This window comes from Oncorhynchus keta, chromosome 34 (assembly GCF_023373465.1).
Source record: "Oncorhynchus keta strain PuntledgeMale-10-30-2019 chromosome 34, Oket_V2, whole genome shotgun sequence".
Lineage (NCBI taxonomy): Eukaryota > Metazoa > Chordata > Actinopteri > Salmoniformes > Salmonidae > Oncorhynchus > Oncorhynchus keta.
The window spans coordinates 11,423,460-11,440,815 of NC_068454.1; the positions used below are offsets into that span (position 1 = coordinate 11,423,460).

Consider the following 17,356-nt stretch of genomic DNA (forward strand, 5'->3'; position numbering starts at 1 on the left):
TGACTGACCCAAACTTAAGGAATGCTTTGATTATGTACAGACTCAGTGAGCATAGCCTTGCTATTGAGAAAGGCCACCGTAGGCAGACCTGACTCTCAAGAGAAGACAGGCTATGTGCACACTGCCCACAAAATTAGGTGGAAACTGAGCTGCACTTCCTAACCTCCTGCCAAATGTATGACCATACTAGACACATATTTCCTTCAGATTACAAAGATCCACAAAGAATTGGAAAACAAACCCAATTTTGACAAACTCCCATATCTACTTGGGAAAAATCACAGCCACAAGAAAAGGGCAACCAGTGAAGAACAAACACCATTGTAAATACAACCCATATATTTATGTTTATTTGTTTTCGCTTTCGAACTTAAACTATTTGCACATCATTACAACCCTGTATATAGACATAATATGACATTTGAAATGTCTTTATTATTTTGGAACTTCTGTGAGTGTAATGTTTACTGTTAATTTTTTATTCATTATTTCACTTTTGTTTATTATCTATTTCACTGCCTTTGTCAATGTTAACATACGTAGCCCTTAAATTGAAATTGAATTGATTTCACTTCACTCTATGTACACAAGTCTTCCACTTAATTAAATACCTAATGAACAGTCAATGCACTACTGCTCTCTGTGATGGCGTTCTAGCTGTGTCTGAGGTTTCAGATTATGCATAATAGCCTTGCTGTTTTCTCATCATCCGAATCGCGTTATTTTACTATAGACTGGGTGCCAGTCTATTTTTGTTTCAGTCAACTTGTTGAGGTCTAGGTTACTCTTTTCCAGGTCTCCCTTTTGACAAAACCAATACACAAAAAGGCTGTTGTTATAGTTATGTTATTATAGTCTCAATGTATTATGCCAATTCAATTGCATAGCATGAGTTTTGTTTGAATTAAATAATTCTTAAGGAAGCCTTTAAATGCCAACTAGTGCGTGCTGGGCTGTCTTCCGCATTTTGGATTGGTGCGCATTCTAACTTGCGGTTCATTAAAAGTGTATCAAGAAACTGCGACAAAAAAACAAAACAATACAGCGCTCCCGCTTCGTCATCTTGACTCAAGCACCGTTTCAATGGTGATCCCGGAACGCAGCCGCTCCTGCGGAAGCGTAATGGAGGGAAGCGGAGCAGTTTCATAATAACCTTGGGTGGGAGGAGCTTTGTCATTCTGGAAGCTCTCTGAAAGAGGAGCGACCAATGACTGTATATGAAGGGAGCGACAGAGAGAGGAAAATTGGAGCAACGACAAAAGTGAAAGAGAGAGCGAGAGAGACAGAGAGAGACAGGCTAGAGATCTCCTGTCCGAATCCCATTTCCAATATATAGTTTTACCTACCTGATCGAGTCGCGTGTGTACGGGCACCATGCGCGCTTTTCAAGGGCGATAAAACTATATATCATTTTCACCTCTTTTGGTATGTGAATAATGTACCGTATTCGGATGTTCTTTAGAATAACAGTATTTACAGTAAATAGCTTGTTTTGTTTTTCAACTCAACAAGCTACACAGAGTTGTCAGCTGTAGTTTTTGCAGCGGGTTGTAAAGGCTAAGTGCGTTCTGGACTGTTGAATACCGTGGATCAGCGGGCGGGCACGCAACTCGGGTTGTTTATAACGTTTGACATTCCCACCGTAGGCTCCGAGGAAAGTAGCCTAGGTAGGAAACGGGGAAACCCGGGCAAGGCGGGGCCGAACCGCAGACAGCCAAAGGGATTATTGAAGAACTCACGTTGCCTTGAAGCTTCGCCCTGTAGCCGATCCACTCGCAGAGTCGCATCGTTTTGGGGTAACAATAATTTTCCACCCATTGGAATTTGGGGAATCTTTATTCCCAACTACTTGGTGATTAGTCTACGCTTCAAGTAGCCTAGGCTACGGCGAACAAAACTAGTTTGTATTTACACCTATTTAACGTCGGTTGTGGTTATTTGCTTTGGAATATACGTTCCAGGACGGATTTGGGGGGAATTATTTCCCCAGACCCGTTGGACCATGGCGGACGACGATGTGCTGTTTGAAGATGTCTACGAGCTGTGTGAGGTCATTGGAAAGTACGTGTCACGTTGCCTTTTATTGCACGCTGCAGTTACTTTGTATCTCCTTTTTAGCTGTGTGTGTGTGTGTGTGTGTGTCTGTGTGCGTGTGTGTGTGTGTGTGCGCGCGCGTGTGACAACATGAAAGGCAGGTACTTCACAGTTCATCATGGTTTAGTGGAAAGTGGACACACACACACACACACTGCATTGGACATGACAGCTGAACTGTAGTGCATATTACCAAGTCTAAATGAAACCATTTAATTCATAGATTTCAATCTCATGTGCAAGATACAAGTGTCCTCCTAGCATTCCTCTATTGGCATTATCAGCTAAGTAATGACCTGTGATTTCTTATAGGTATGAGACAATAAATAGCATGTGTCATATACTGACATGTTGTAATTTGCTGTTGTGACTAGGCTACATGCAGTTATTGTGGTGATAAAATATCTTCCTCATTTGCTCACTCTCAAGAAATCTAATTATCTCAGAGCCAGTGAAAATGCATGGTTACTTCTCTGTGGATGAACGTATCTTCCCTCTTAGTCTTGTGTTGTAGTTGCTTGCATTTTCCTGCAGTGACACCACCGTTATATTCTATTCTGTTGATTCTGTTGTATTGAGACTCCTTTCACAGATGCTTGTGGGTACCAGTCTCCCAGTGTAGGAGGACGATGATGAATGACTAGTGGTTCAGCAGTCATGAAGTCCCAATACATTGGAACTCTGCCTGCCTGCCTGCCTGCCTGCCTGCCTGCCTGCCTGCCTGTCTGTGTTTCTTTCTTTTCAATCCTGGCCTTAGTGATCACTCCAATTATTTTTATTATTTGCATAATAGTTGCACTGTAATTACGTCGTAATGGGAATGAGTTTTTTGTTGTAATTACACAAATGGGAAAGAGCCTGCCATTGCATTACTCCAAACAACAGTACATTATATCTAGTACCTTGGATAGTAGGTTTTCAGGTGGTTAACAAGTGCCTTTCCCACACGTTAATCATCATATTGACAGGATCAGGTTATGTTCCAAGTGTGTGTGTGTGTGTGTGTGTGTGTGTGTGTGTGTGTGTGTGTGTGTGTGTGTGTGTGTGTGTGTGTGTGTGTGTGTGTGTGTGTGTGTGTGTGTGTGTGTGTGTGTGTGTGTGTGTGTGTGTGTGTGTGTGTGTGTGTGTGTGTGTACTGACGAGGCACTGGGCCTTCTGTAACAAGTTTAGGCAGGCCTGAAACCTGTGTGAGAAATTGAGAAAACACTGACAGGGTCTTGTTTAGGGCCCAGGAAGTACCTGATATTCAGTGTGTGTGTGTATGTGTGTTTGTGACCATGGTGTGTACTGACTGGGCCTACTGACAACCAGTACATCTGGAGGATACACACACACACACACAAACAAACACACAAGGCTGCTACTAAAGGCCAGACACAGTAGGATGGAGTTCACCAAACATACTGGTCAGTTTTGCTGAACTTTTTTAAACATTTATTTAACTAGGCAAGTCAGTTAAGAACAAATTCTTATTTACAATGACAGCCTTGGAACTGTGGGTTAACTGCCTTGTTCAGGGGCAGAATAATAGATGTTTACCTTGTCAGCTCTGGGATTCGATCTAGTAATCTTTCTTTTACTGGCCCACGCTCTAACCACTAGTTAGCCTAGTCAGGATTGGAGATCAGGATTGGGGATAGTTTACCATGCTATCACCCTAGTCCAGTCTCAGTACCAGCCCAGTACCACCCCAGTACAAGTCCATCCCCAATTAGTCCCACCAAAGTCCACGTCCCAATCCAGGGCCAATCCAGTCCCAACTCAGCCCCAATCCAGGCCCAATCCGGTCCCAACCCAGCCCCAATCCAGGCCCAATCCAGTCCCAGCCCAGTACCAACCCCATCCCAGTACCAGCCCCAGTACCAACCCATCCCAGCCTAGTCCCATTACCAGCCCATCACAACCCATATCAGCCCATCCCAGCATCAGCTCAGTCCCAGCCCATCCCAGTCCCAGCACAGTCCCAGCCCCAGTCCCATCCCAGTACCAGTACCACCCCAGTCCCAGTACAAACCCATTCCAGTCCCAGTCCCAGCCCAGACCATCCCAGCCCCAGTACCAGCGCAATCCCAGCTCATTACCAGGCCTTCCCAGCCCAGTACCAGCCTAGCCCAGTACCAGCCCAGTCCCACCCTATCCCAGTACCAGTCCAGACCCAATTAGTCCCAGCTCAGTCCCAGTCCATCCCCAGTCCCAATCCAGGCCCAATCCAGTCCCAGTCTAGTCCCAATCCAGTCCCAACCCAGTCTCAATCCAGTCCCAACCCAGTCTCAATCCAGTCCCAACCTAGTCCCAATCCAGTCCCAACCTAGCCCCAATCCAGGCTCAATCAAATCGCCGCCCAGTAAAAGCCCAGTCCCATTACCATCCCAGCCCATCCTAGTCTCAGTTCGATCCCAGTACCAGCCCATCCATGTCCCAGTATCATCCCATCCCAAACCCAGCCCAGTCTCAGCCCAGTACTAGCCCAGTCCCAGCACATCCCATCCCAGCACCAGCCCAGTACCAGCCCAGTCCCAGTACCAGCCGAGTACCAGCCCATTCCAGCCCAGACCCAGTTCCAGCCCAGTCCCAGTCTAGTACCATCCCAGTACCAGCCCATCCCAGCCCAGTACCAGCCCATCCCAGCTCATTCCCGGTCCCAATGCCAATACCTGCCCATCCCAGCCCATCCCAGCACTAGCCCAGTGCATCCCAGCCCAGCCCCAGCCCAGCCAGACCCAGTTCCAGACCATTATTCCACCTCCACCAAGCTTTACACCACAAGCTTTACACCACTCCAGCCGACGCTTGGCATTCCACATGGTGATCTTAAGCTTGTGGAAACCCATTTCGTGAAGCTCACGACAAACAGTTATTGTGCTGACATTGCTTCCAGAGACACTTTGGAACTCGGAAGTGAGTGTTGTCCCATTCTGTGAACATGTGTGGCCTACCACTTCGAGGCTGAGCCGTTGCTGCTCCTAGACGTTTCCACTTCACAATAACAGCACTTACAGTTGACCAGGGCAGCTCTAGCAGGGTAGAAATGTTAAGAACTGACTTGTTGGAAAGGTGGCATTCTATGACGGTGCCACGTTGAAAGTCACTGAGCTCTTCAGTAAGGCCATTCTACTGACAGTGTTTGTTTATGGAGATTGCATGGCCGTGTGCTCGATTTTATACACATGTCAGCAATGGGTGTGGCTGAAATAGCCGAATCCACAAATTTGAAGGGGTGTCCACGTACATTTATATATATATAGTGTATGTAGGACCTATATAGGCATATATATAGATTGGCTTAGCACTGACTGTGTGGGGAATAGTAGGGTTTCTGAGGTGTGCTGTCCTAGGGTATGTGTGTGTGAACGAGATTTAGGTGTGTGTGTGTTTGAGCGGGATTTGGCCTAAGCTCTCATTTTTAGAACACTGACCTTGGACACAAATCCTGTCTGTCTGTCATGTGTGTGTGTGTGTGTGTGTCTGTGTGTGTATGTGCACGCGCGTGCGTGTGTCTGTGTGTGTGTGTGGCATGTTTCTGTTAGATCCATTCACTCTATCCACCCTGCGGCTATCCCAAGACCAAGTTTGCAGGGGAGTGAGGATGTGGGAGCAGCTACTCTTCCTGGGGTCCGTCAACATCAAGGCGGACCCCAGGTCCATACAATCTGTACAATCTGAAATATGTACAATCTGTAATGTACAATCTGAAATATTACATGACACTTTACTTTACACAAAACAATGTGTCTGGTTCTCCAAAGCTTTTTACTATGATTCTTTATGTCATTTATCTTTACTTCATAGTATAGTTTCTTCTTCTTTTAATTCAGTTTAGTCACATGTCAATTTGCAGTATATTTGCAAATCGGTTGTGCAGCCAGACTTATTTGCCTTTTTCCTTTTGTCTCAGCCCTTTCAACCATACCATTTTTAAATTCCTCATCAATCTACAGGGATTTAACAGTTTTTACAGTAATTTTCTTAATGGGTGCATGCTTATTAGCAACTTGAATAAGCTATTTCATAAATGCGTCAAGGGCAGCATCTGGTTGCTCCTCATTACACACCACAGACCAACAAATATTCTTTAGGTCAACAACATAGGAATCACTGCAAAAGTTCTTATATGACCTCTTATACACTATATTAGGCCCAGCCTTTGGAACTTTGGATAGATATGGCTACTATATTGTCATTACTACATCCGATGGATTTGCATACTGCTTTAAAGCACATTTCTGCAGCATTAGTAAAGATGTGATCAATACATGTTGATGATTTCTTACCTGTGCTGTTTGTAACTATGCTGGTAGGTTGACTGGTAACCTGAACCAGGTTACAGGCACTGGTTACAGTTTGAATATCTTCCTTGAGTGGGCAGCTTGATGAAAGCCAGTCAATATTTAAATCACCCAGAAAATATATCTCTCTGGTGATATCACATACATTATCAAGCATTTCACTCATGTTATCCAGATACTTACTGTTAGCACTTGGTGGTCTATATATAGCAGCTTCCCACCAGAATGGGCTTTAGGTGAGGCAGATGAACCTGTATCCATATTACTTCAACAGTATTTAACATGAGATCCTCTCTAAGCTTTACAGGATTGTGGTTCTGAATATAAATGGCAACACCTCCACCTTTGGCATTTCTGTCTTTTCTGTAGATGTTCTAACCGTGTATTGCTACTACTGTATCATCAACGGTATTATCCAAGTGCGTTTCAGAGATATATGAATGTATGACTGTCACTTGTTACTAGGAAATTATTGATTTCATTAACCTTGTTTCTTAAGCTACATATGTTAACATGGGCTATTTTAGCACTTTTTTGCGATACTTGATTGTTTTCATTACTTTACTGGGAAGCTTAGCAGAAGTAGACATGCTCATGTTATTAATGTTAGTGCAGGGTGAGCTGCACACAATGGAATTCCTACTAGGGCACACCGCAGCAGTGCTAACAGTATAACTCTGGTTTATAGGCACATGATACTTCATACGATAGCTGTGGGTTCAGCAGAGGCATTCAGGGCAGTTAGAGGGACATAAATTAGGTAGCTTACATTGTATCTTCCAACCCCCCTGGGATAATGTACATTTTCTGAAGCATTTTGACAACTCATCACAATGGTAGGGATTAGCTGAGCTGGGCTTGGGTCATTGATAAGTCATAGTCTCAACGCAGCCTTATAATGCTGTGAGTGGATCCAGGAACCTAAATGATTTGGGTGGATCCCATCCTCCTTATAAAACAAGCTTTGTTTCTAGAAGGTATCAAAATTGTCAATGAATGAATAAAAGTCTGCTGAAATATTCAATGCCACCATTTAGGGAGGGCACAGGGCCAGATATTATGGGCTGTTTGTTGGTGTCAAGAAGAGACACAATCAGTTCTTTAAAATAAATCTTCAGCTGTTCTAAGAGGCCCTTCATAATGTCATTGAATCGTGAACTATGATAGACTCAATTTCCTGATGCAGCTTTGCTCCAGGGACTGAGACATTTTCTCAGCATTGAACTGCCCAATACAACATCTGGAGAAAGGGATGGAAAGGGAGGGAGGGAGGGAAAGGGGGGATGTGTTTGGAATGTGTAAAGGTAGGAAGAGGTCCATTAGTTTGACTCTGAAACGTGCTTTACCTCCAGGCTATAGTCTTTTATAGTCAGGCTTCAGATCGACTCAGAACCCTGTGTGTGGGTGTGTGTCTGGTGGTGTGTGTGTCTGGTGGTGTGTGTGTGTGTCTGGTTGTGTGTGTGTCTGGTTGTGTGTGTGTGTGGCTGTGTGTGTGTGTCTTGTGGTGTGTGTGTGTGTGGGTGTGTGTCTGGTTGTGTGTGTGGGTGTATGTCTGGTTGTGTGTGTGCCTGGTGGTGTGTATGTGTGAGTGAGTTGCATGTTAATGTTTGGACTTTGTGACAGCTCAGGCAAATTGTGTCAGTGCCAAGATGGACTGTTTTGCAGATGGACTGTTTTACAGATGGACTGTTTTACAGATGGACTGTAAAATAAAAAGTGTTGTGTTGATTCTATTACACTGCTGTTTAGAACTTCGCCTTTTTTCATTGATGTGGATCTTCTACATGGTACACTCTTACTCACACACACACACACACACACACACACCCAATCACACACACACACACACCCAGTCACACACGCCAGGGCTTCCTTTAGGAAAATGTGGCACCGGACATTTGACCGGCAACATTGACATTTACCGAGAAATCTGCCGGACCTATATGCATTGGGTGTGTAACCTAATTAGGGCGTCCACCCACAGTGCTCAAAATGAAACAAATCACATTTAGATTTAGAGAACATGCAAATTGAGGATGCAAAGATTTGCCGTCCAGCTTACCAAATTCTGATTCACACTTTGAAGATGTCAGAATAACTGTCCACATTTACTTTTCCTCAGACAACAAGACGAGTAATGAACAGAAAAATCACTAGCCTATGTCAATCTACTATCCCCCATAGTAGAAAAGTTTACCTATTCGAGAAAGAACTAGCCTATTCCAAACAGAGTGTGACAGTTGTGGGACGATAGATCCCAAATGTATACAACCTAGTAGGCCTAGGCTTCATGAAAATAAATCTGATGCAACACATCTGTAAATGTATCTTAAAATGTTGATCAACTATTATTTCTTCACATTATAAGCGCAGCAATGCACACAAGTGAATGTTTGTTCCATAATGCAATTAGCAGGAAACCAGTGTCAAAAGGGCGACTCTCACACAAACGGTTTCATGTGGCACAGTTTCAAATATCTGTTAGAAATGTAGAAAGAGAGGAGATCTAATAGGCTACTTTGAAGCAAGATCAGACATGCCTCATATGTTTTAAAATGTTCAGGTTTCAAACACTAAAGTAGTCACAGCCTACTGCCGTCAGCTCATTGCAAAGTGGCGTGTGACACGCTGATGAAACCTGCCTTCTGATGGTTGTTTGAGATTCTGCAGCAGCAGCTCTCACGCTGTCTGACAGATTTACTGCTCCTCTGTATCTGTATGTTGTATGCGTGTGATAAATAAGATATATAATGAATATACTGTAGCCTACACACACACCAATTTAATTCCATTAAATTATGCTAATTAACCTATAGGCCGATAAGCATGAGTAGTCAAATGTATTTCCATCGGCTGGTATTTCCATCATTCAAGAGGCTAAAACGCCTCATTTCACAGTGGGACTTTTTCCTCTTCTTTTTTCACACACACACACACACACACACACACACACACACACACACACACACACACACACACACACACACACACACACACACACACACACACACACACACACACACACACACACACACACACACACACACACACACACACACACACACACACGCAGTAGGCCATGCAGTAGTCTCAGGCCTGGTACAGGGAACTACAGTAAAATTCAGTGTAGCCCAGCCCAGCTCCGTCCAGCCCAGCTCCGTCCAGCCCAGCTCTGTCCAGCCCAGCTCTTTCAGGCCCAGCTCCGTCCAGCCCAGCTTCTTCCAGCCCAACTTTGTCGAGCCCAGCTCCATCCAGCCCAGCTTCTTCCAGCCCAACTCCGTCCAGCCCAGCGCTGTCCAGCCTGTCTCTTAACAGTTTGTGCATGGGCGGCTTCAAAGATACTGAAAAGGCCTTACAACCTGGAATTACTATTTATTTTTGGGGGGGTTGTATCATTTGATTTACACAACATGCCTACCACTTTGAAGATGCAACATATTTTTTATTGTGAAACAAACAAGAAATAAGACAAAAATACTGAAGACTTGAGCGTGCATAACTATTCACCCCCTCAAAGTCAATACTTTGTAGAGCCATATTTTGCAGCAATTACTGCTACAAGTATCTTGGGGTATGTCTCTAAGCTTGGCACATCTAGCCACTGGGATTTTTGCCCATTCTTCAAGGCAAACGGCTCCAGCTCCTTCAAGTTGGATGGGTTCATCTAGTGTATAGCGATCTTTAAGTCATACCACAGATTGGACCACAGATTAGAATGGATTGAGGTCTGGGCTTTGATTAGGCCATTCCAAGACATTTAAATGTTTCCCCTGAAACCACACAAGTGTTGCTTTAGCAGTATGCTTAGGGTTATTGTCCTGCTGGAAGGTGAACCTCCGTCTCAGTCTAAAATCTCTGGAAGACTGAAACAGGTTTCCTTCAAGAATATCCTTGTATTTAGCACCATCCATCATTCCTTCAATTCTGACCAGTGTCCCAGTCCCTGCTGATGAAAAACATCCCCACAGCATGATGGGATGGTGTTCTCCGGGTGATGAGAGGTGTTGCGTTTGCGCCAGACATAGCATTTTCCTTGATGGCCAAAAAGCTCAATTTTAGTCTCATCTGACCAGAGTACCTTCTTCCATATGTTTGGGGAGTCTCCAACCTGCTTTTTGTCAAACACCAAATGTGCTTATTTTTTTCTTTGAAGTGGTCCTTTGGACAGATACTCCAATCTCCACTGTGGAGCTTAGCATCTCCTTCAGGGTTATCTTTGGTCTCTTTGTTGCCTCTCTGATTAATGCCCTCCTTGCCTGGTCCATGAGTTTTGGTGGGCGACCCTCTCTTGGCAGGTTTGTTATGGTGCTATATTCTTTCCATTTTTTAATAATGGATTTAATGGTGCTCCGTGGGATGTTCAAAGTTTCTGAATTTGTGTTATAACCAAACCCTGATCTGTACTTCTCCACAACTTTGTCCCTGACCTTTTTGGAGAGGTCCTTGGTCTTCACGGTGCCGCTTCTTTGGTGGTGCCCATTGCTTAGTGGTATTGCAGACTCTGGGGCCTTTCAGAACATGTGTATATATACTGAGATCATGTGACAGATCGTGTGACACTTAGATTGCTCACAGGTGGACTTTATTTAACTAATCATGTTACTTCTGAATATAATTGGTTGCACCAGATCTTATTTAGGGGCTTCATAGAAAAGGGGGTGAATACATATGCACACACCACTTTTCTTTTTTTTGTCTTTTTTTTTCACCAATTTGGACAATTGTGTGTGTCCATTACATGAAATCCAAATAAAATCTATTTATATTACAGGTTGTAATGCAACAAAATAGAAAACGTTTCCAAGGGGAATGAATACTTTTGCAAGGCACTGTATTTAACAATGTCCTCACTGTGGGTTTAACAGTGGACCTTGTCCTTTACCACACAGTGAAGTGGGTCTACTGTACCTTCATGTGAATAGAGTGACTTGCTTTTGCATTTTTATATACTTAGTCAGGGACTCGGGGCTTTAAAGAGCCAAAATGACATCATGTGTGTGCAGGGTGTGGGCAAGAGTGTATGTGTTTGTGTGTGTGTGTACACGTTGTACTATACTTGTGAGTACCAGAAGGTCTCATGGAAAAGTAAACCAGCAAAAATTCAGGGAAATTAGGACATTTTGCCAGTCCTCACTTGTAAAAAGGCTATTTTATGCTTAAGGGTTAGGGTGTGTGTGTGTGTGTGTGTGTGTGTGTGTGTGTGTGTGTGTGTGTGTGTGTGTGTGTGTGTGTGTGTGTGTGTGTGTGTGTGTGTGTGTGTGTGTGTGTGTGTGTGTGTGTGTGTGTGTGTGTGTGTGTGTGTGTGTGTGTGTGTGTGTGTGTGTGTGTGTGTCTGCGTGCTAGAGACACTGACCCATGCTAGGTGAAGGGTTTGATGTTAGCTTGGGTTAAACAGTGTAATGGAAGAGCACAAGTGCATTAGCATCAGTGTGGCCAAAGGCAATACAGTATGAAGATCAACTTCTCCAATAGAAATCAAATCCTTGATCACAATTTTAGGTGATGTCATGGCGACATGTGCAGAAACACACTGCCCATGTGCAGGCCGTCCAATCAAAGGCACTCCTTTAATATGAAGTTGTTTTGACGAAAATGAAAACATGTCAGTTTCACGAGGTTGGAGTAATAACATGTTAAATTACTTAAGACATTGGCTTTAATCCAGGTTGTGCCTTTAGATTTGGAGAAAATGAACAACTAAGGAAGAATTTTACACTTCTCTCATTGACTTCTCAAACCCCAATCCCCGGCCTGGTCTGTTTCGCAAGCGTTCCTTGGAAGCGTTCTCAGGATGTTGCACAGCTCATTGACAGATGTCACTATTGGGGACCAGAGCCTCCCACTCTTTGGTACTGGGATCCAGAGGCCCTGGTTGACAGTGTGGAGATAGTCACATGATAGCTAAGAAAAATCCCACGTATATTGCATTGACAAGAATGAACATTTCTTGTGTTGTGCATGTATTATTTGCCACGCACACCCAAATAGCATCCACATATTGGATTTGATTGAATATGGGCCCTAGCCTAGACCTCAGGAGAGACCAACATCCTGAATGTGTGTCAAGCACAACCTCTCCGTTGGGGTTTTCTGAGGGGATAGGAGAAGGAAATCTGCTGAGAGGGTAGTTTTAGCATGCACAATTACCCATAGACGCAAGCGCAGTGTTCTCACATTCAGCTCTGAAATATTTACCCCTCTTGTCAAGCCCATGAAAACATAGCCTCCTGCAGCTCTCAGTGTGCAGCAACAAGTAAAACGCTCCTTCCAGCATTTTCACACATCCCTCTTAGGAACATATCAGGAACATAACATTGTGGCGTTCTTCCCATTCCCATCATAACATTTGAGACAGTCTGCCAGTTGGCTATGTGATTTAGCTTAGCAGCTAGCTTAGGAAGCCAGTGTAGTCTACTGAGACCCCCCTTCCCCTGTCGCTAATGCTACTGTTAGCGACAGCAGCACTTTTTCAGGTCACTAACCCCAATGCTTCATTATAGATAACGGCACAAACTGTCTGATTGCTTTTCCCTGGCATGATCGGAATTTGGAATTGTAATTTTCCGAGAGGTCTCTCTCTGAGACACTGTCTTTGGTTTGCTTTCCATCTCAACTGACAGCAGTCCTTTACAATAACATCACACAACGAGGTAGGAGGCGACAGGCCTGTGTCCTAATATTGTGAGATGTTTTTTACTCCCTTGTCTGCTGAGTGAAACTTGAGCTTTTTAGTGCATCATAGTGCATTCTAGTTCAGTGGAGGTAAAGAGAGGAGATGTAGAGGGAGGGACACGGATTACTATAATGAAGAGATGAAGGATGGGCCATTGTCACTGATTTAGACCAGTGAATCATGGCAGAAGGTATCAGGCAGAGACAGGGGAGTAGGAAGTCCAGGAGGCAGGAGTGGGACAGGGGGCAGTAGCTGACTAGTGGTGGCTTTTCAGCAACCTGATGGTCTGGAGGTAGAAACTATTGGCCAGTCTGTTAGTTTTGCCATGATGCTCCTATATTGCTCGCGTCTGAGTGATGGAAGCGGGGGAGAACAGGCCATGGCTCGGGTGGCTGAGGCCCTTGATAATCTTCTTGGCCTTCCTGTGACACCTGGTGTTGTCAGTGGCCTGGAGAGCAGGCAGTGAGCACCCAATGTGGCGTTCGGCTGAGCGTACCACCCTCTGTAGTGCCTTGTGGTCAGCAGTGGTGGAGTTGCCGTACCAGGCTGTGATACTGCTCAACAGAATGCTTTCGATGGTGCTCCTTTAGAATACTCTGGCGGCCCTCTGACACATGCCAAATGTCTTCAGCCTCCTTAAGTTGAAGAGTCGCTGTTGTGCCTTCTTCACCACGGTGTACGTGTGGTTTGACCATTTAAGCTCCTCAGAGATGTGTATGCTGAGTAACTTGATGTTTTTGACCTGGCACCACGCCATCAGAGTGCCTACCTCCTCTCTGCAGGCCATCTCGTTGTTGTTGGTATTCAGACCTACTACTGTCGTTTTGTCAGTGAACTTGATGATGGCGTTGGAACTGTGTGAGGCCACACAGTCGTGGGTATACAGGAGTACAGGAGGGGACTGATGATGCATCCTTGTGGGCCCTCCGTGTTGAGGATCAGTGTGGAGGAGGTGAACCAGTTGCATAGAGTTCAGTCCCAGGGCCGTGAGCTTTGTGGTGAGTGTAGAGGGCACTATGGTATTGAAGGCCAAGCTGTAGTCAATGAACATCATCCTCACATATGCATTGTTTTTGTCCAGGTGCGTGAGGGCTGTGTGCAGTTCAATGGCGATTGCGTCATCCATGGACTTGTTGGGGCGGTAGGCGAATAGGAGAGGGTTGTCTGTGTGTGACTGTGTGGTCCAGAGACTGCAGGCACAGCAGGTCCTGTTGTCTGACCAGATGACTCATTCATTAATGCATTATTAATTCATGACCTTCCAGCTGCACTCAGAGTGTGTCATACGTGCAGAGTTAGTCAACAAGCAGATCACCCATATACCAGGAGGAGAAGGTGGGGAATGAAAACACACACACACACACACACACACACACACACACACACACACACACACACACACACACACACACACACACACACACACTAGGGCTGTCCCAGTTTAAGAAACATGACATGGGAATATTTACTGGTTGCTCAGGAGGTAAAGGGGAAGTCAGTTGTGTTGAATACATTTGACTAGATGTGGAAAATGCTGGAGAAGGTAAGGAGAAAGCCCAGCGTGCCAAACATGTGCTGTCAGGTTACAATATCATTTGTAACAGTACAAACAACACTAAATACATTATAAGCATACCAAAGAGTATGTTGTAATTTTTTTTGTAAACCCCTTGTTACAGCAAAGACTAAAAACATTTGCATTCATTCGTTAATGCAATTTCCAAAATGGAACGGTTTGTTTATTGTTTGCTCTAATTATTCAGGTTCGCTTTATTGTTTTATTTTGAAACTAAAATGCTTCATTGCATTTCAAATCATGAATGACTTGTATGCTGTGTGACATGAACGAATGAATGACTGATTGATAGATACAGTTCTGTAGTCTATATAAGTAGTCAAGGTATTCATACTTAACAGGATGTGCTTTTAGGCCTACAGCTCGATGGTGGTTATACAAGGCCACTATACCAAGCCTACGAATGATAACGACATTACTTATTATTTTAATGATGATCATAATAATAATAGCAATAATAACAATAAGAAGGAGATCAAGAAAAGGGTTATTATTAGAAATATTATTTTTCAGACAATTTGGAACAGTGTAAACAACACTAAATAATACCAGAGATTCTAATAGATTCTGTTCTAATAAAATGTTGTTTTTTTTTTTAAAACACGTGTAAAGCCATTATTACAGCATTGCAAAGAATTTGTGAAATTGTTTATCCGACATGTGGTTGCATGAGGCTTGGTGCTTGTAGAATTAGTAGGCTATTAAACAAACACATAAACAGGCAACAGAAGCAGGATCTGTCTTATTTCTGTAGACGTATATGGGTGATTTATAAAGCACATTTAAGACTTAGGCTATTGATTATGGACCTAATTAAGTTGGGGTTTCCTCTCTACTCACTAGTCAAAGTCATTTAAGGCAAGAGCAGTTTTCTCGTCCCCTAACTCCGCTGTTCTCAACACCAATATGCTGGTTAACTTTGCTATTATGCACATAGCAACATGGTCTAGGAAAAGGTGCCAATTTAACTGTGGACTGATGTGTTTCAGAACCGCGGACAGCGACCGCTTTCCGATGCGGGAGAAAGCTCATCTGTTATAAAATAAAATACAATTCTTAGCGTCGCACCATTGTTCTTACGTAATTTAACCAAATACAATGTCAGTAGCACATGTCTTAGATTGATGGGCTGTGCCATCCTCATAGCAATGGATTAGTTCACTCAGACAGGTGTCTTGTACACCATGAATATATATATGTATATATTTTTGCTACTGCTCAACTAAAGAAATCTAAGTTGACCAACAGCCTATCGACCGAACAATCGACCAGTCGACTAAATGGGGTTTGCCCTAACACACACAAAATCAAATCAAATTGTATTGGTCACATACACATATTTAGCATATGTGTATGTTATTGCGGGTGTAGCTAAATGCTTGTGTTCCTAGCTCCAACAGTGCAGTAGTATCTAGCAATTTACAATAATACACACAAATATAAAAGTAAAATAATGGAATTAAGAAATATATAAATATTAGGACGGGGCAATGTCGGAGTGGCATTGCCTAAAATACAGTAGAATAGAATACAGTATATACATATGAAATGAGTAAAGCCGTATGTAAACATTATTAAAGTTACCAGTGTTCCATTATTAAAGTGACTTGTGATTCTATGTCTATGTATATAGGGCAGCAGCCTTTAAGGTGCAGTTTTGAGTAACCGGGTGGATGCCGGCTAGTGGTGGCTTTTTAACAGTCTGATGGCCTTGAGAAGGTAGCTGTTTTTCAGTCTCTCTATCCAGGCTTTGATGCACCTGTGCAGACCTTTCCTTCTGGATGATAGTGGGGTGAACAGGCCGTGGCTCGTGGGGTTGATGTCCTTGATGATCTTTTTGGCCTTCCTGTTACATCGGGTGCTTTAGATGTACTGTAGGTCAGGTGATGTGTTGTGCAGACCGCACCTGCCTCTGGAGAGACTTGCGGTTGTGGGCGGTGCATTTGCCGTACCAGGCGGTGATACAGCCCAACAAGATGCTCTTGATTGTGCATCTGTAAAAGTTTGTGAGGGTCTCTGGGGCCAAGCCACATTTCTTCAGCCTCCTGAGGTTGAAGAGGTGCTGTTATGCCTCTGCTGTTGCACCTTCTTCACCACACTGTCTGTGTGGGTGGACCATTTAAGATTGGAAATGTGTGATGTGTGCACCGAGGAACTTGAAGCTTTTCACCTTCTCCACTGCGGTCCCGTTGATATGGATAGATGCGTGCTCCCTCTGCTGTTTCCTGAAATCCACAAGGACCAAAGAGTCTTTTTTTCCCTTGGAGTGATTCTAGTGGTGTCTGACTCAGAGTAAAACAGGGCAAGACATACATCTGTCCAAGCAGCTGATGCAGCCAATGATATTTTAGGAATACATTTCCCTCCCTCCCTCCTTCCTCCCACTCTCTGTTTATTTTCTTTTGCTTTCATTTCTGGTGGGCCCTTTGACCCTTAACTAATTTCCTCCATCCCTAAACACTCAGTAACCTGGGTTATGTCCTTGGCCACGCACGCGCGCACACACACACACACACACACACACACCCAAGCTAACCTCATGAGGAGTCATTTTCAAGAAAACCATCTCTTTTTAGGATTCCATTTGGAGCTATAATTCCTCCAAAAAACACCATCCATACAACCCACCATCTTTATTTTACCTTTAATTAACTAGGCAAGTCAGTTAAGAACAAATTCTTATTTTCAATTCTTATTTTCAATGACAGCCGAATTTTCAATGACAGC

The 17,356-nt window shown here is 43.9% G+C and overlaps 1 protein-coding gene across 14 annotated transcripts in view; it reads left to right on the plus strand.

Moving 5' to 3' along the window:
* The first annotated feature begins 1,113 nt into the window (after window positions 1-1,113).
* Window positions 1,114-17,356, plus strand: part of LOC118366590 (peripheral plasma membrane protein CASK-like) — a 268,680-nt gene continuing 252,437 nt past the window's right edge. For 3 of the 14 annotated variants that reach the window (XM_052493087.1, XM_052493085.1, XM_052493093.1), the window contains exon 1: window positions 1,122-2,061. In XM_052493087.1, coding sequence (XP_052349047.1) covers window positions 2,003-2,061 — 59 coding nt within the window. In that variant the 5' untranslated portion in view covers window positions 1,122-2,002. Of the gene's footprint in view, window positions 2,062-17,356 lie in introns of all 14 variants that reach the window. The other 11 variants (XM_052493082.1, XM_052493091.1, XM_052493089.1 and 8 more) reach the window with 8 other exon arrangements.